Here is a 19605-nt window from a genome sequence, read left to right on the forward strand (position 1 = left end):
AACTTTACTGTGTGGCGGATGTACACCTACATTCATTAATGGACATAATCATTTTAATATAATAAGTTCTTTAAGAAAGGTACATACCGGGAAAATAAAATTGACGCCTACTGTTTTCCAACAAAATGCCTAGTGATTACGAGTAGATTATTTCTGACAGGCAGAGACTGGTGAACGCTGATAAAATGTTATATCGGGTGTGTCGCACCTAATCACATTAAATTAAATACGTTAATATACTGGTTAATATACGTCGATTAGCACAAAATAAAAAAAATACGCAAGAATAAAAAAAATGCATTTTACGAACAAAATTAATGCAATCAAAATGTGCGAAAATTAGAACACCATTTAAAAGTCAGTTAATAGAAACAACGGAAATTCTCCCTTGAAAGCTTATAGCTGGTCAAAACATTCGATACTCCTAACTTTATATCTGCTTTGCACATGATGTTGTAAATTATAAAAACGAAAAATGACTCCTGTGGCTAAACCGCTAAATGGATTAGGTATTTTTTTTTACACTTCGGATTTAATGTGATTAGGTACGACACACCCGATATAGATCATAGTAAGACTACTTGTTGAAAATCGATCTCAGTGGCGTGCACTTGGAGAGGCCTATGTCCAGCAGTGGACTGCGATAGGCTGATGATGATGATGATGATGGAGACTACTTATTTATGCAGAGAAATGGGAACTGGAAGCCGATCCCAACATAGTTAGTTGGTGATTCCGTTCTTGTATTATAATTTTGCTGCTTTTGATGCTTGGCTGTTGGTGCAGATATGGTAAACCTTGAAATTATCAGCAGTAAAAAAATATTACGATAATATTATTTTTCCCATTACTTTTGGACAATCGCATAACACTTTATCATCGTTGTTTACAATATAGCTTACAGAACACATAAACACATAAAATGTTGTTGTTTGATATGGAATAGCTATAGTTATACGTAAGTAGCTGTCTGTTATCAAATTATATTAAATTTTATTATGTTATAGGGTTACAGTTATCACGTTTATCACTTAACTCCAAGATATAACAAATTAATTGTTTATTTTAACCGATTTGTTAAAAAGAAAAATATTATTTCGAAAACAAAAACGACTGCGTCTAGCTAGAAAGATAGAAACAATTGAACCACAGCAGTTGGGAGACAGCAGTTCCTTGGTAGGTACACTAGCTATCCGAGACTCGACGAGAGAAACAGTTATGGCCAGTTTCACCGGTAACTGGTACCTAGTCTCTGATAGCGTCAGGAACTTATATGACAGATACCTAATCTACCTATAACTTTTGGATCCACAGGTCCTGGGTAACATTACCTACCTGGGAGAAATTATAACAATTATAGCAGCCTTTATCTGGCAGTTAGCATTAACAGTGAAATAATTAACTGACACTTTATTGGTAGCCAGTGAAACCGGAGCTTGGCGTTCTAAACTAAACTATAATAATCTATTAAAGTTCAGGAGCGGGGGCGTACGTAACTGTGTTAAGTAAAATAAGCGTGAATGAAAATGCAAAGTCCAGTAATTTAGGCTAATTAAAAACATTGACTACTTACTTTTCAAGCCTATTATCTAATCTAATTACATAATAGGCAACATTTATTCCATCGATTGCTGTCTCGATTGGTGGAATGAAATCTCATAACCTTTTGATTGTTTAACCCCAAAATTTCAGATTAAAAACTATTATCGAAACATGTAGGTAAACACATATGTAACAACAACAAAGCTTTCATTGCACTGTAGATTTACAACTTCTGGGGCCCGATTCTCCTAACTTAATAATGTCAAAATCGAATAGAAATCGAATCGCAATATGATCGCAATAGCAGTTTTAACCATATCGGGCATTCTGCTACTAATAAAAGACCAATCGTATTCGAGTGACATTTGATTGGGATTGGTGTGCGATTGGTCTGCTATTTTGGTGATTTTGGTCTATATGGTAGTTTGCTGTACAATCATTTTGCAATCGTAAATCATTTGCGGACAAAATGATTCGTTATTAAGTGACAGAAAAGGATAAAAACGTTTATTTCAAAAAAAAAAATGGACTCTGTCACTCTGTCACTCGGGGATAGTTTCAATAGTATATCATCATCCTCCTCTTGTCCTTATCCTAATTTTATTTGGGATCGGCGCAGCGTGTTTACTCCTTCCATACTCTTCTGTCTGCCGTCATCAAATCGGTTCGGCAGTTTCGATGTTTTTAGGGTACCTACAAACAAATAAATGTTTCCTCTTTAATATGTAGATATAGTTGTACTCTTTATTGTATAGAACTATAAATATGTAGTAAATTATATTGTTGGGATGTAGTAATTTACTGCCGGGCAGTATCTTCGTCTCTAATTATATTAACCTTCAATTTAAATATTACCTATATTAAAAGGTCAACTGGCAATTAATGATACCTACACATCTTAGGTGACAAGTGGATACCAAACGACCAGTCCAGCTAGAATTATGACTATGATGTTCACCTAAGGAACACAAAAATTTCATCAATACAGCTCTATTTGTCGCACATACCGAATTAAAATATCGGGCCAAAAGTTTATAATAAGATACAAGAAAACCAGCTTAGGTTGTGGATGGATAAAGACAAGGAATTTGCTGAGAGTCTGAAGTCTGAAAATGTTTTACCGGAAAAATTGGAAATTGTAGAAAAAAAAAAACTAAAAGCACGTTAAATCTAAAATTGTGACTAGGACTAGGATAGCGAGCACTACACCGTGACATGTTATCATAATCAACAGTAAACACAGACTGGCTAATAGGGCAGATGTAATAAAATTAATTTAATATAGTTAGGTAGGTCTTAATTAAAGGCCGGCGCGCACTACTATCATACATTTTATATTAAAAAAAACAAGAATTTATTTGTAAAAAGTTTTCTCCGATTTCCGATTCTGTCATTTTTGTTTTTTTAGTTAAATCTTCTTTGACAGCCCAGTATTTTCTTTAAGATCACACGATTTTAGAATACCTACTTACCACTTTTTTATGGAAAAATGACGTATCTAATCACTTACCCCCAAACAACGTCATACGCAGCATTTCTGCGGTAATATTATGTGAGCCTGGCCCTAAATAGCAACTTGTTTCCTCATTTCTTATAACCAAAAAATAATAAAAATTAATAACAAGATATACAACAAATATTGACTAAGTATTTATTAAGAAGATCGGTTACACTTCTGATATCTATGGTTAACTGGTGATGCTAACCGGTTCACCGTCATCGGCAATTGTTTACATTTGCCATGATAACCTTATACAAAATCAGGGAGCACTATAACAATTATAAACATCAACATACCTACCATACTTGAAAAACAACCATAAAATAATTAAGAACAAATCGTAATCACTACAATTAGGTACTTACGTAAAATTACATAATAGATACTTATTATTATTACCTATATGTATAATCAGGAGGATTGTTATGTGGATAACAAACTCTAGGAAAGACAAGATAGAAAGAAAGGGAATAGAAACAAAATAAAAAAGCACATCAATATAATACAAAACTCCCCATTTTTGAAATTCTTAAAAAAAGAAAGATTCTCCTTCTCATGGTTTTTTAGGTTGTCCTGTCCGCCAAGTAAATAATTAAGATAATCGTTAGAGAATTGTAACAATTAGCAGAAAATCGACAAAGGTAAGAGATTACTGAATAGTTACTACGTAAGTAGACTCTATTAGCTAGCTAAGTCTATGTTGGTTTGGTTGCTATCACCCTATCATTGATAGACTGATAGCCGACTTAAGGCACTTTTCAATGAGCCATAGGAAGCGACATCAGAATTTTGAAAAAAAAAATCAAATCTGCAATTTTGGTATCAACGAAAAAGATGCGACAAATACGTATTTTTTTATGTAAATTTGAAAAACTACAAATAAAGAATTTTCCACGAAAACACATGACTGATTTAGATGAACAATCGTAAACCTCTACTTATTTTGTTTTGCTCTCGGTACAATGTTCTCTTTCCATCCTTAATTAGTAAGGCCGTAGGCAAGTGGAGACTATCTGTAATAGTCTCCTCCGCAAGGGTTGCAACAGATCTTTCAGACGTGTTTAGATTCTGAAGCAAACCTAAAATCCCTTTTCGTGTTCTTCAACTCATGCTTAAACTCAAGATTGTCGGATAAGCCAAGCGATTGAAGCTACTTATTATGATGATTTACAAAATATGGGGTGATATGTAGGCATTAATTTATTACAGTTATTTTCCACCGTTATCGTAAGGTATAGGTAATTTATTAGTTTAGATTTAGATAGTAATACATATTATATCTGCATTCAGGTGGTCTAGGTGGATTCACTTCACCAGTTTATCTTATCCATGGAGTTTATTATAAAATTCGATAGAGATTTGCTCCCCACAGTATAGTATTGATGACCCGTCGGTTATCGCGAATATCTGTATCTGTTTTTAGTATAAAAACAAGATCGCACTACATTAGATGTCACAATACCCAGCGCGGCTGTTGTAAGTAGATCGTTCCTTCGATTCGTTCTGGTAAGCAAAACCAATATATTTTTATTATTTTTAATCGGCCTTATTTGCTCCCATGGCTAAGACCCAAGTTCACCGAAAACATAAACATCAGTTTTCCTAAATAAAGTGTTGGCTATGATTTTTTTCGTTCAATTCTCAAAGTAAACAGTTGTTTTTTAAAAACGGCTGTTTATGTTGTCGATGAAAATGGGCCTAAACCAAGTTTTTTTTTCCATTTCAAAGTCATTCTTTAAAATAAGTTGGTAATTCGTAATTTTGGAAGCGCTTTAAAACGAAATGGTTAACAGGCCAATTTTTAAATGAATGATACCTACCTACTTAGGTGTTACGGTATCTAACATATGATGTAGATACATTAACTAGATACTTTTCAGATTACAAAAATACAAATATCTGAATTGAGATCTTCCGTTGTGGAAAGACGGTTAAAAAAATAACAATTTTACATTCAACAAGGAGTTTGTTAATAGAATTTTTTATACGTATTATAAAGATATTAATTATTTTCATAATTAAATACAAAAGTTAAGTGATGTGAATAGAGAAATAAAAGAAGACTATTTATGGACGAGTGCGATTAACGGTATTAACAATATTTTTATGCTTTCAGTTAAACATGGCAACCAAAAAGTTCAGCGGACCTTCCCCTTACAACCTACCTCAAACTTACCCGAAGGACGACTACTTACACACCGAGTAAGTTATAAATGTTTTCTATAATATTTTTAAGTTTTCTAAGTTTAGGTACTTAGTTACTTACGTCTATTTTATATACCTACCTAGTCTAATAAATCTACATATTTTTTTTTAACCTGAAATTAATTACTTACCTCAACGACACCGCTAGGCAGTCCCGAAATTGACGATAGAACATGTCCCAAGTAATAAAGTCTTTAACTCGATCTGTAGATGGTACTAATTAATTGATGTTTTTTTTTAATATGGAATATTTTGTTTACAGGTACGTGAACAATGTTACTCTGAACCTTGATGTCAAGCCCCAGGGTAAGCCGTTGGTCGCCGCTATCTTCGGTCTCGGCCGCGCTGGATCCATCCATTTGTCTAGCATCATCAACAGCCCCCGCATCGTGCTCAAATACATCGTCGATGACCGCACCGAAAGATTTGCTGATCTCAAGAAATACTGGAACTTCAGCGACAAAGTTGTTCTGATCCCATCTTCTGAAGCGAAGCGCGTCTACAATGACAAAGAGTAAGTTTTTCGTTATATTCGTACTTATGTCGTTAAACATGTGGCACTTGTATACCAACACACTTCGCGTTATACCTACACCATCCTTATACCTATATGTATACAATATCGGGTGTGTCGTTCACAATCACATTAAATCCTATCGCATATACTTTATGATATTCTATGGCGAATTGTAAAAAAAATAACCTAATCCATTCAGTGGTTAAACCACAGGAGTCATTTTTCGTTTTTATAATTTACAACATCATGTGTAAAGCAGAGATAAAGTTAGGAGTATCGTATGTTTTGATCAGTTGACAGCTGTCAGTTTTCAAGGGAGAATTTCTAACTAAGTAATGACTGACTTTTATATGGTGTTCTAATTTTTGCACATTTTTATTCCATTTACTTTGTTTGAAAAAAAACATTTTTTTATTTTTAAGTATTTTTATTTTATCTTTGTGTTAATCGACATATATTAACCAGTATATTAACGATTTCAGTTAATGTGATTATGAACGACACACCCGATATATCCTTTGTATTTTGAAAAAAAAACATTCGATGATTACCTAAACGACTGGGTATTCTAAACAACGATTATGTATTTCTTATAGAGTCAACGTTGTGTTCATCGGCTCCCCCACATGGACACATCACGACATCGTTGTCAACTCCATCGCTAACAACAAGGATGTCTTCTGTGAGAAGCCCATTGCTGAGAACATCGAGGACACCAAGAAGTGCTACGAGGCTGCCAAGGCCAAGGGTCGCGTCCTTTTCTCCGCCTTCAACCGCCGTTTCGACCCCGCCTACAGGGCTTTGAAGGAAAGAGTGAGGAACGGAGACGTTGGACACGTGCAAATCCTGAAAGTTACCGCCAGAGACTCACCGCTGCCGTCCATTGACTACTTGAAAACATCAGGTAAGATATTTAAAAACCTACCTAAATTCCTTTAATAATATAGCATGTTGAGGATCTTTGGTTGGATGAACGCATTTTAGGAACTGTACAGATCCAATTAGTTTTTTTTTTTAGTTGTAGACAGCTCATTTATCGAGAAGGGCTTTATATTTTTCTCCGATCAAAGTAGTTAGTAGGCTTTGTTACTATATGGGACGTGGGTAAAATCTATAGTTTTTTAATAAAGAGGAAGGGCTTTTAAGAGGGTACCTGCATGACGCGTATAGGTAACTGACTCACAGCTTTGACTTCATGTGTCGAACAGCAATCGAAAGATAAAACATTTATTTTGATGTATATGATATATTACATTAATAGTCATAAAATAAGTCGCCAAATCATCAAGATTAAAGAATTAGATATTTATTTGTAGGCAATGCCAACATCAACAATACTATGCAGATAATAGTAAGCTAGCTTATCATGATGCTGTTATGTCATTAGCAGACGCAGTATGGAAATTTTCATCGACATATGAGTAGCTAGACTGTTAGCAAATAGACAAACTGCCTGGTTCTAAATAAATTCAATTTATTAGTCCTAGTTCTTTCTCATGATTTCACTGCCTCCCGAGGTAACTTCTGGCCGTGCCCGGACAAAATATAGCCTGTGTTTCTCATAGATTGTCCAGTTTCCCAACAGTGAAAGAATTTTCCAATTTGGTTCAGTAATTTCGAAGTCTTGAGGGGGGTACAAAGAAACGAAAAATTATTATATTTATTATGTTATTAGTATGTAGAAGTATACATAGATTAGTAAATTAGTAAGGTACGAGTTTTCATAACAAACACGCGTTGGCCCTGACTTTGTACACACGATTCAATGCCAACTCCCTATACTTCCTTAATGATGTAAGGACGCTAGTTAGTTCTGATTCTAACGTTTTTTTCACATTATTTAAGGTGGTGTGTTCCACGATTGCTTGGTGCACGATTTCGATATGGCCTGCTGGGTGCTCGGCGAGCTGCCGATCCGCGTACAGGCCTCCGCCACCGCCCTTATCCCCGAAGTCAAGGCTATTGATGACTTCGACACCATCGCCTTCCTACTCACCTTCCCGTCTGGAACTGTCGTGCTTGGTGACAACAGTCGCTACTCTGCATATGGATATGACCAGAGATTGGAAGTTTTCGGAAACAAAGGTTGGTAAAACTTTTCCTTTGCACGCATTTGTTTTCTATTTCTATTATAAAATTATAAAGCTAAACATTAAGGTCCAAAACCGACTTAAGCTTTAATGTTTCTTCTTGTACCTAGCTAGCTATACAATCAAACTCTTAAAAAATAATACTCGTTTAAATGATTTCATAAGGTAGTGTAAAATACTTAGGTACATCAAAATGAATAAATTTAAACTTATTTCTAGGCATGATCAAGGTTGAAAACGAGAGACCCTGCCACTCAACTGAGGTGATCCTCGGTCACGAAGGAGTCAAGAAGACCCCCATCTACTACTCATTCCCATCGCGCTTCAAGCTAGGATACAAAAACGAATTGGAACACTTCTTGGACGTCGTTACCCGTAAGTATCTTTGCGATCGTCGCCTATCCTATCCTTCCAAATCTTTTCAGCATTTTTTAAAATTCCGTATTAATTAATTACTCTTTAAATAGTTTTATTAAATTTACAACTGTTTCATTTTAACAGGTGGAGTTCCAATGGAAGTGACTGACTACCAGACCCTCGCCATCAGTAAGATTGCAACTGCTGCTGAACACAGCGCACGCACCGGTCAATCCGTCGAGATCGACTGGAGCAACGACAAAATTCCCGCCAACTACTCATAAACAGCTATAAGATCCGGATTTGTAAAAACTGGAGATAAACTGCCTACGAATAATGTAAAAATATGACTGTCTAGTGAATATTTCTTTCACTTTTTATTGATCTAATAATAAAATACTTTACAAATACATGTTGTTTTTAAATTCTGCATTGTGTCCATACATATTAGTTGAAGATAGAATATACCTACAGGCTGACTGGTAAGGTAATGACCGATACTTGAATAGGTCATTATATCCATGATTACAAACAACTTTCCCAAAGTGTCAGTTGCACAAAGTTCCATTATAGTTAAAGCTTCTTTAAATCTATTGCCGACTCCTTCTTTGTCAATAAGATAAAAAGTGCCAACAATAGATGGATGGGCTATCTAACACTGAAATAATTGTTCAAATCAGACAAGTAGTTAATGAGATTCGCGTGTTCAAACAAACAAACAAACTCTTCAGCTTTACAACATCAGTATAGATAAAGCTAAAAAGTTTGTTTGCGTCCGATATGATAATAAAACTCGCTATTCCCGTTTCTTTAAACGTTATTTACGACAGATACTTACGTATTGAAATTCTGTAAAAAATGGAACAATTACTTTGCACAACGAATAATATTGGTCATTTTCATTGATCGTCTAGAGCAGTGGTTCTTAACCGGTGGTCCGCGGACCACTGGTGGTCCCTGGAGGCATTCCAAGTGGTCCGCGAAGCTCAGCTTCGCGACGTTGCTATACGTTATCTAACTTAATTTTGCGAGCGGGGGTATTCGCATGGACGTATATCGGGTGTGTCGTACCTAGTCCCCCCCATTCATAAAAATGTATGTTTGGGCTACATTTTACGTAATTTTGGTTTTGACTCTTAAAAAATAATTAAAATTTCGCGCTCGCTTCGCTCGCGTATTCAGAAACTGTATGCCCTTCTTTTGGCATTCGTCAACAAACAAAAGGTTAAGTACGTTTGGGCTAAATTTTACGTAATATTTGGTTGAAGTCCGATAAAAATTTCGCGCTCGCTTCGCTCGCCTATTCAGAAACTATATGCCCTTATTTTGACATTTGTTAACAAACAAGAAGTTAAGTACGTTTGGGCTAAATTTTACGTAATATTTGGTTTAAGTCCGATAAAATTTCGCGCTCGCTACGCTCGCGTATTCAGAAACTATATTATGGCCCTTATTTTTGCATTTGTCAACAAACAAAAAGTTAAGTACGTTTGGGCTAAATTTTACGTAATTTTTGTTTAAAGTCCGATAAAAATTTCGCGCTCGCTTCCCTCGCGTATTCAGAAACTGTATGCCCTTATTTTTGCATTTGTCAACAAACAAAAAGTTAAGTACGTTTAGGCTACATTTTACGTAATATGTGGTTTAAGTCCGATAAAAATTTCGCGCTCGCTTCGCTCGCGCATTTGAAAATTACATAGGCAAGTGTTTCTTTATTTGCATTTGCTTACCTACACAACTGCCGACACGCGTTTAGCTTTGAGTAGAACTGACCCAAAAATTAAGTTTTTTTTTTGATAATTAATAAAGAAATGAGTACTAATTTAGGTAAACCGATGAGGTGGTCCCCGGCAAGACAAACTTTAGTCTAAGTGGTTCCTCATGTCAAAAAGGTTAAGAACCACTGGTCTAGAGAGCGCCTAATACCGTGGTGGTTGATGGTCGTGTCGTTTTCCTTTTTTTTATCGCACTAGATATGTCCAGATTTTTTTTTTTTGGTATGGCATCTCGCAGTTCAGCCTATTAGGCCGTGTACTGCTTAACCGGTCTTTTCCCTGTGGATGCCTAGGCCTTTAAGGCCTCCAGCCAGGGGAGTCCAGTAAAGTTCTATAATGACACTTTTTCAAGATGGTATAACCCGACTGATGGCAAAACGTCACATTTTTGTGTAAAATGTTCGCAGTATCTGTGATTTTGTCATCGGTCGGGTTATACCGCCATCTTGAAAAAGTGTCATTCTTTGTTTACCTTTTAGCTCTTGCTTCCGTGGATAGAGTATAGGTAGCTTCTTTCTTGTACTCTGCATTTTGCACTTTTAAAAAAAAAAAAATTTTTAATCGCATGGCGTTCTAGCCTTTGTGCCAAATCTTCATTTTGATAACATAAGAAGCTAGAGCCACAGAGTACATTCATATGATTCGTACATACTGAAATAGAGCTTATATAAGCTGTGGCTGGCCGCAGCCGCGCTCGTCAATGTCATTTAATTTTGTCTTTGTCTATCCTATTGTCAAATTCTAGAAATTTGCACGCATTGCTTAGGTGTTATAGTTGAATGGCCGTTGAATATTGTTTTCTAATATCACTCAAATAATTAACAGGTAAGCGCAACTTCAACTTGTCCCTTTTGTATACCGGACTAGCTAAGATGTTGTTTTAGTTAAGTTATAGTGATTGGGTTAACTTTTTTAACACAGTGTTTCGTACCGGAAAACTTTTAGTTTACGTGACTGTAAATTTGATTTCACATTGTCATTCTTGATTTCTAGAAGTAATTGCTCCTTAAGCAGTAATAAATAATAAGTTGTTGCATGTTTCTGTCATTTTGCATATCATTTTTTTGTTGATTGATACAAGAAAACGATAAAACATTACATGTTGTTGCAGATTCTCAAAATGGCTAATCAATGGGGACAAAAAGCTGAAGAGTTGGAGGTTTCAAATAAAATAGCTGGACTCGGTTTAAATAAACAGCCTCTCAATCAGTCTGCAGAATCTGATGAATCCCCTGATGCAGCTAACCCAGCCGACACTTCGCTTTTGATGAAAATTATAAGACAAGGCTTAGTTGAGTCCAAGTTGGACATAGAAGTTCAGAGAAAAGATCCAAACTCTCCTCTTTATTCTGTAAAGACATTTGAAGCATTACACTTGAAACCCAATCTTTTAAAAGGTGTCTATGCTATGGGTTTCAATGCTCCTTCTAAAATTCAAGAGACTGCCTTACCAACCCTGTTAGCTGACCCGCCACAAAATATGATTGCTCAGTCTCAGTCAGGTACTGGTAAGACTGCAGCTTTTGTGTTAGCTATGTTAAGCAGAGTTGATTCCAGTAAAAATTATCCTCAAGTTCTTTGTTTGAGTCCTACCTATGAGTTAGCTATTCAAACTGGAGAAGTTGCTGCCAAAATGGCAAAATTCTGTCCAGAGATCAAATTGAAGTATGCTGTGAGAGGTGAAGAGGTACCTAGAGGAACTAAGATCACTGATCACATTATAATTGGAACACCAGGGAAAATGCTTGATTGGGGTGTCAAATTTGGCATGTTTGATATGACTAAAATTAGAGTATTTGTACTGGATGAAGCTGATGTGATGATTGATAGACAAGGCCATCAAGACCAGTGTATTCGGATTCACAAATGCTTACCTTCAACGTGTCAAATGATGTTCTTCTCTGCTACTTATGATGCTGCTGTTATGGAATTTGCAGAAATTATTGTTCCCAATCCCATCATTATCAGACTTTTGCGTGAAGAAGAGTCTCTGGATAATATAAAGCAATATTATGTCAAATGCAAGAACCCAGAAGAGAAGTACAGAGCCATTTGTAACATTTATGGTGTAATAACAATTGGTCAAGCAATTATATTTTGTCATACAAGAAAAACTGCTAGCTGGCTGTCTGAGAAAATGTCGAAAGATGGACATTCTGTAGCTGTATTATCTGGTGAATTGACAGTTGAACAAAGGATAGCAGTACTTGATCGTTTCAGAGCTGGTTTAGAAAAGGTACTGATCACTACAAATGTGCTGTCCCGAGGAATAGATGTTGAACAAGTAACATTGGTTGTTAACTTTGACATGCCTATGGATATGGAAAAGAAAGCTGATTGTGAAACTTACTTGCACAGAATTGGGCGCACTGGTCGTTTTGGTAAAGCTGGTATTGCAATAAATTTAATTGACTCCTCTCAAACCATGAATATTTGCAAAGAGATTGAATCTCACTTTGGGAAGAAAATTCAATTGCTAGATATTGAAGATGCAGAAGAAATTGAAAAAATTGGTGCCTGAGAAGCATTTGTTTTGTTATCATAATGTTAAGGATTATTATGATTGCTTGAAGCTTACATTTAAGTACTACACTGTTTAAGTAACATACATATTTGAATAAATAATTAATTTTGTATTTATGAGTTTTGTATTAAGACTGCGCCGAGCGAACACGGCGCGCGGAAAATAGGTATTTACTGCGGCGCGCTAGTTGTGTGCGTCGTTACGCACACAACGACAAGTTCGCTCGGTGGCCGCTTGCGTTGCATGGCAGAAGTGAGTAAGTCAGGATTTTTAGAATTTGAGTGACTGAGTGTAACTTCGAGTTTTTAAATTTTGAGTGTATTGAGTGAATTGAAAAGACGAATAATGAATATTTTGACGGTTCTGTGTAGGTACATAAATCCGATTAATAAAACTAATCCTGTTAATATTATGAACGTGAAAGTTTGTTTGGATGAATTTTTGTTACTCTTTCACACGAAAACTACTGAACGGATTTGAATGATATGATGAAAAAAAGACAAGTTTTTGGATTTTTCGAAAATCACCCCCAAGTTACTGTAATAGGATAGGTACAGTTATCGGCACGGATATTGGGCTATGACCTTCACCTGCGCAGAAGCGATTTATTGGTTTATTGCCTTATGTGTACAGTGCGCAAAGCGATCCCCACTCTTCCGCCGAGAGCCCAATATCCGTGCCGATAACTACATATATTCAAGTTTAAAAGGGTGGATCTTTAACCGCTGAACGTACGTCGGGTTATAGACCCGAATTTTGGTTTGGTAGGTGAGTAAGTAGGTAAGATATATGGGTAGGTTGTTGTAATAAAACCAATCTGTAATAAAAAAAATCTTTAATTTAACCTGACGTAAACCAACTTGATAAGAATTTTACAAAAACATACTTAAAGCGCAGAAACGTGGTTAATTTATTATACAGGTTGTACCGAAGAGTTGTAGTTTTTTTTAATAAAAAATGAGAAATCAAAGGCATTAATAAATTTCAGAAAAAATAATGTTGATTTTCCAAATTTGTCATCAGCTGACCAAAATTTGTGTGAGAATACATAAAAAGAAACTGTAAAAGACACAAGAATGTATCATCCTCATTCAAAAAATATAATAGTTATTTCCAACCTTTTCTCTTTTCTCTTATGCCATCGTCAACACTCATGTCTCTGGCTGAATAAAGACAGTTAATTTCCACAATTTTGTCCTCTTCTACAATACCATCCGGACTTGCTCCTAAAAATGGTAAAAGATTTTAAAATTAATGTCAGATTTGCAATCGCCGCCCCCAAAAACCTATTACACGATACCCATATCGAATATTTGACAAAAACTAGCATCCGCCATCTTGAATTTTAAAATTGATGTCAGATTTGCAATCGCCGCCCCTAAGAACCCATTACACGATACCCATATCGAATATTTGACAAAAACAAGCATCCGCCATCTTGAATTTTAAAATTAATGTCAGATTCGCAATTGCCGCCCCCAAGAACCTATTACACGATACCCATATCGAATATTTGACAAAAACTAGCATCCGCCATCTTGAATTCTAAAATTGATGTCAGATTTGCAATCGCCGCCCCCAAGAACCTATTACACGATATCCATATCGAATATTTGACAAAAACTAGCATCCGCCATCTTGAATTTTAAAATTGATGTCAGATTTGCAATCGCCACCCCCAAAAACCTATTACACGATACCCATAACGAATGTTTGACAAAAATTGAAGAAAAGATTATATCCGTTATAAAAAAAAAGAAATACGTACTTTTTCCGAGAACATTTTTTTTTTCGTAAATTAGCGCCAACTTTCTTCTTATAATTTTTTTCCTTAAGTTTTCCCATTTTACTAAAACAACATTTTAAAAAATGTTACAAAAATATGCATTGAATAGTATAAATAAAACATAGATATGCACAATATAATAACAACTCAAAAAATATGACTTACCTTATTCAACAGTTTGCGTTTGCGTTTGGCAAGGTATAAACACACAATAGATCGCGAAGTATCGTTATCGGCGCGTCGCTTCCCGATGAGACGTGACCACTCTCCGAGCTCTCGTGGACGACTGAACTTTCGGCCGGTGTACGTTGCGTATGATTCAAAACAGGGCGCGCAGCGGCCCAATTTTAAACAAAATAATGTCTAAAATAACCAAGCTACATTTTCGAAAATTTTAAAACGACAAATTGTAGTATGATTATTATAGATTGATATGCATTAAAGTTTGTGAAAAAATGTAACAGTTTACTATCAAAATTCAACTAAATACGAACGTGCTATTTTAAGATTTTTGTCCATGTTTACACATTTTTGTTATTTTAACTAGACAATAATTATAATTTTTGCCAACGATGAATTGTAAACACAGTCATTGTGGTGCTCAATACATATTTTTTATAGTAATTTTGATAATAGTATTGGTGATATCCCTTTAACTGTGACGGCCGTTTTGTATTATTTTGCACGACGCAGTCTTAATATTTGTTGCAGTTGTTGTTAAAAATGTGAGATACAAGGAAGGGTGTACTGGACTGAGATGATATTGGGTACTTTTAAATAAAAATTCGGTTAGGTATTATATTTTTAATAAATAGTTTCACACAACTGTTTGCATAACCCAACACATGTGAAAGACATTTGAAATGTAATGTTCATAAATAATGTGGTAACTTCTGCAACACAATCTGAAAGTAATACTATTATCCTACACAGCACTAAAAAAAAAAAACTATTTAATTGTTTACAATGTAACCTTACCCAATTTATCCTATCATCTTACATATAAAAATTTATATCAGCAATGGTCAGTTTGCTTTACTAATATCTGAAGCCAACATAGTTAGGGAAAATGCTAGACAGATGATTATGGATGTGTCTCAGACCATTAAATAATGACCAGTCTTAAATAATGCTGAATATGATAACCTTGCATAAATAAGATTAACCTTAATAGTAAAGGTGTTCTAGTATTTATTGAAGTTCATAATGTACAGTTGTGTTCTTTGGTTTATCGTGCCCCTTGAGCTGCTGGCTCTGGGTTGCTTGCTCCAGATATCATGACAAATATTGCAATAGGCACAATGTACATCCACTGAAAAGAGAAAGAGGTGATTAGTTGTTGTATAATAATTACCATCCATATAATGAATTATTTTAGTCGTATTTTGTGTAGCAGATTTGTGGGGTCCTTATAAAGTTACTGATTTGTAATTGATAAATTTATTGACTACTGAATGTGTTTTCTCTGAGGTTTATTTGCAGGTACACTGCAAGAACATTAAATCAGCATTATACTTTACTAAATAGATACTTACATATTTGGCTAAGAATGATTTGTTGTCTTTCATGTCACCCTTCTCTCTTGCTTCCCTTTCACGTTCTAGTTTTTGGATGTATGATGCTGTGTCAGGGCTGTTGAAAAAAAGTATTTTGGTATAGCTTAATCTTTACTTATATTACAAAGCTGAAGGGTTTCTTCATTAGAATATCTCAGGAATTACTGGTCTGATTTGATTAATATTCAGTCTTAGATAACTCATTTGCTGAAGAAGGCTACAGGCTGCTTTTTATGTATTTTTAGGTAGAATTTCTATCGGATTGTCAGTGAAATTGCTGTTGGAAGCTAGAATTTTATAATGGTAAACAGTTAAATAATATTTATCAAAACTATAACTTACACAGGGGCTTGTTCAACATAGCGTAGGTAGAAGTTAGAGTTAATTCTATAATTGTTGCCTTCTCTGGGCAATGGCTGCGAGGAGTTGGTCACTTGGAAACTGACAGCTATAACTGCTCCATTGGGCAATACCCAAGCATTAATTACATCAGACAGGCCATTTGCAAGGAAGGCTCCAGCCTTGACTGATGAAAAGAATTCAGTGCCGTGACTATTTTCAGCAGATGTCACCACTGTTCTTATGGTGTAGAACCCATCAGTTTCTGCAATACTCTGGAAAGTTTAAATATTTTATGAAAAACCATGCTTTGCATGCATAAAGCATGAAAGACTAGAAGAGTAGAATTTCTAGGTAAACTTTGAGTGTATAAAGGTGAAAATGCAGAAATCACACAACATGTAAAGTATTAGTTAGTAGTTAGAATCTTTGGACAGATTGACAACTCGAAATTAACTATATTGAACATTTGTTCTCTCAGTAATATTGTGATTATGACAGATATTGTCTCATAATTTATGAATCACATATTTTCCTGCTGTTGATACAACTAAGAATGTTAATGGGCTCATTTATTTACAACACATGGTTTGTATGGTGTATGGTTTATGAATAGGGGTGGTTTTTAATTGATTGACTGAATAATACATACTTTCAATTCTTCTATATGCTGCTTCGTAAAAGGAATTTGATCAATGACTGAGGCACCTGCTCGAATACTCTTCAAAGCTATATTGCCTCTCGAGCAATAATTTTCATCTCCACAGCTTAATGAGTGTTCTATCTTTATGTTCAGCCATCCGTCATAGTCAATACAAGCCTGTAACAGAACATGCAATCCAATTAGTTTTGTAATTTGAGGATTTGCTTTTGCATAGTATTGGAAGAATAAATAAAATTAGTACCCCGTATTTGAATAATCCCAGGAGCGCTATAACTGCAAACGATTGTGAAATCATTTTTCACTGTTATAAATAAAGCTTCTGTTTGTCTGTTCCCTTGTAGGAATGAATTTCAGAATCAGATTTTATCATCGGATTTTATCAGTACGGTGCACTCTGGTGATAGCATGACATATAATGACAATGACATTGACTAGTGACTGACAGAAACTCATTTGACAGTTGATGAAATTGCCATTTTTGATCAGTGTTGCCAGTGTTCATATAACATGGTTGAAAAATATGCGAATGTGAGGACAAGAGCGGGAAATTGAAAATTAAAATAGTTTTATTATATAACATCTACCTACCCAACTATGTTGGTGTCGGCTCTAGCTTCTTGTCTAATCAGATGCAGCTGAGAACCTGTATTCTACATGGTGAGACTGAGTAAAAGATCTCCTGTTAACAGACTTTTTAGCAACGGTCAAACACGTTGGAATCACAAGAAACGCGAAGAAACTTGAATTGTAATCTGTTAACGCAGGTCACGAAGTTAGCACACTTGGGCCTTACCTAAGGCCAAAAGTGCTGGAGCTATGAGATTGTTCGATAGAGCTACTTACCTATACCCTGGGCACTTATGAAGAACGCAGTGGGTTTTTGATCTACAAAAAAGCTCGATCAATAATATTTATAGATTTTAAAGTAGGCAAGTTCCGTAGATAAAAATGTTTGTTTGCTTGTCCAATTTCGAATACTCACGAAGGAGTTTTGCAGCCTAAGTTTCAGAGTTTTATTTTTAACTAGCTTTTGCCCGCAACTTCGTTCGCGTGGAATAGTGACTACCAGCAGATTTTTGATTTGACCAATAGATGGCGCTATATGTCCGTAATAAATTTTATTTTTTATTTTTTGTAATAAAAACTATCCTATGTCCTTTCTCAAGTTTCAAACTATGTCTGTACCAAATTTCACACAAATCGGTTCAGTAGTTTAGGCGTGAAGAAAAGACAGACAGACAGACAGACAGACAGAGTTACTTTCGCATTTATAATATTAGTTTGGATTATGTATACTAATACTACTATAATTAAGATATATTTATGTACTTATAAGAAATTGATACGCCACTCTTCTGTTACGCTGTCGTGCAATCCTAACAAAATAGTGAAAGGCCATCGATATATATGTACTACGTACTAGATAGAACGTTCCGAACAAAAAGCTTACCACACTGAACTGCACTGCAGACTATGCAGTGCCCAAAATGGCAAATCAGAGCGATTTTGACACCTGCGTCAGATGGATGTCTATGAAACTACAATTATAAAATAGAAAATACATATCAAGGTATAAACTTACACATATAAACTATTCGAGAGTCAAGTTAGTAAAATTACACGCTGTTCATGCTATTACAACGCTTGTATATCATACTTTTCATTTACAATTCAATTTTACAAATATGCTTTAATTTGCTCCCGCCCGCCATCTTGAATTATGGATTAAGAAAATCGTGCAGAAACAGATGTGCCATAAAACTAGCAGTAGGTAAAATATCAATGAAAACAGACTTCACTTTGTCATGGTATGTTCTTACGTTCAAGAAAAATTAAATTATAAATTTAAAAAAACCCCCGACCCAAAAAAAGTACGCAATAATTATGACAAAGGGTTAAAAACGCTAAACCCTATAAAAAGCAAAAAATAACTTTTAACACTACGTAAACTAAATTTTGTCGTGTCGGGGGACCGCTCTAATTCATTACTTTAGATACGGGTTTTTTTTAAACGAATGTTGTAATTAGGTAGGTATCATTTGATTTATGTAAGTATTTATGAAGGTAAAAAGCGGTCCCCCGACACGTCAAAATTTAGTTTACGTAGTGTTAAAAGTTATTTTTTGCTTTTTATAGGGTTTAGCGTTTTTAACCCTTTGTCATAATTATTGCGTACTTTTTTTGGGTCGGGGGTTTTTTTAAATTTATAATTTAATTTTATTTCATGCTTTTTAAAGGAGCTCCTTAATCTTTCCTTCTTGCATTTAATTTATTTAATCTTAAGATGGGGTCGCTATGCGATCTCGGCCAAAGGAAGCTGTTTAACAATCCTCGTGACAAACTGGCTCTGGGAGAATTGCACAGATTGAGAAACAATAAAGATTAACCTTTGGACATTCTAGATTTTCAGCAAAAATATAAATCGGTTTATCCGTTTCATTCCGGCATTCCAGGGTTTCATCGGCCAAATCCCATTTCCAGCATCAGGTTCTCGTCAGTCAGAAACATGAAGAGAACTCGTCAAGACAAGTTCAACGAGCCCAAACTCGATGGGTTTACTAAGAGGCAGTTCAGGGTTACGTCTCCTACCTTCGTGCCCTAACAGCAGACCAGCTCAGTGGTTCCAAAAGACATTAGTGTTTCAAATTTCAGATCCCACATATAGGTACTTGCAAGTAAACTGAGCGTGTAACATTCCTATCACATCTAGCAAACGAGCTGATGACCTTGAAGACCTGAACCGATTTCC

The 19605-nt window shown here is 35.3% G+C and overlaps 3 protein-coding genes and 1 long non-coding RNA gene across 4 annotated transcripts; 2 read left to right on the forward strand and 2 right to left on the reverse strand.

Annotated features, from left to right (window-relative positions):
- Positions 1-1521: 1521 nt before the first annotated feature.
- On the reverse strand, positions 1522-2783 carry LOC110372352 (uncharacterized). Its single transcript, XR_010276850.1, has 2 exons — positions 2436-2783; positions 1522-2235 (listed from the first exon to the last, which is right to left on the reverse strand). It is a non-coding gene; the product is annotated as an uncharacterized LOC110372352 (long non-coding RNA).
- A 1609-nt stretch (positions 2784-4392) lies between these two features.
- LOC110372336 (uncharacterized oxidoreductase YrbE) lies at positions 4393-8622 on the forward strand. Its single transcript, XM_021328960.3, has 7 exons — positions 4393-4549; positions 5160-5245; positions 5511-5762; positions 6362-6669; positions 7611-7850; positions 8075-8230; positions 8357-8622. Exons 2-7 carry the CDS (start codon positions 5166-5168, stop codon positions 8494-8496), a joined length of 1176 nt encoding a protein of 391 aa, XP_021184635.2. The 5' UTR covers positions 4393-4549; positions 5160-5165; the 3' UTR covers positions 8497-8622.
- A 2030-nt stretch (positions 8623-10652) lies between these two features.
- LOC110372305 (DEAD-box helicase Dbp80) lies at positions 10653-12623 on the forward strand. The gene is made up of 2 exons (XM_021328920.3): positions 10653-10812; positions 11099-12623. Exon 2 carries the CDS (start codon positions 11108-11110, stop codon positions 12506-12508), a length of 1401 nt encoding a protein of 466 aa, XP_021184595.1. The 5' UTR covers positions 10653-10812; positions 11099-11107; the 3' UTR covers positions 12509-12623.
- Positions 12624-15086: 2463 nt separating this feature from the next.
- Positions 15087-17246, reverse strand: LOC110372306 (ER membrane protein complex subunit 10). Its single transcript, XM_064036543.1, has 5 exons — positions 17098-17246; positions 16845-17012; positions 16196-16467; positions 15833-15929; positions 15087-15609 (listed from the first exon to the last, which is right to left on the reverse strand). The coding sequence occupies exons 1-5, from the start codon at positions 17149-17151 to the stop codon at positions 15526-15528; spliced, it is 675 nt and encodes a 224-aa protein (XP_063892613.1). The 5' UTR covers positions 17152-17246; the 3' UTR covers positions 15087-15525.
- Positions 17247-19605: the final 2359 nt, after the last annotated feature.

This window comes from Helicoverpa armigera, chromosome 10 (genome assembly GCF_030705265.1).
Source record: "Helicoverpa armigera isolate CAAS_96S chromosome 10, ASM3070526v1, whole genome shotgun sequence".
In the NCBI taxonomy this organism is placed as follows: Eukaryota; Metazoa; Arthropoda; class Insecta; order Lepidoptera; family Noctuidae; genus Helicoverpa; species Helicoverpa armigera.

Coding starts and splice junctions, on each gene's coding strand:
- LOC110372336 (XM_021328960.3), top strand. CDS start 5,166: ATGGCAACCAAAAAGTTCAGCGGACCTTCCCCTTACAACCTACCTCAA. Junction 5,763..6,361: donor CGCGTCTACAATGACAAAGA/GTAAGTTTTTCG, acceptor TATTTCTTATAG/AGTCAACGTTGTGTTCATCG. Junction 6,670..7,610: donor TGACTACTTGAAAACATCAG/GTAAGATATTTA, acceptor ACATTATTTAAG/GTGGTGTGTTCCACGATTGC.
- LOC110372305 (XM_021328920.3), top strand. CDS start 11,108: ATGGCTAATCAATGGGGACAAAAAGCTGAAGAGTTGGAGGTTTCAAAT.
- LOC110372306 (XM_064036543.1), bottom strand. CDS start 17,151: ATGATTTCACAATCGTTTGCAGTTATAGCGCTCCTGGGATTATTCAAA. Junction 17,013..17,097: donor TGGGATTATTCAAATACGGG/GTACTAATTTTA, acceptor GTTCTGTTACAG/GCTTGTATTGACTATGACGG. Junction 15,610..15,832: donor AATCATTCTTAGCCAAATAT/GTAAGTATCTAT, acceptor TTCTCTTTTCAG/TGGATGTACATTGTGCCTAT.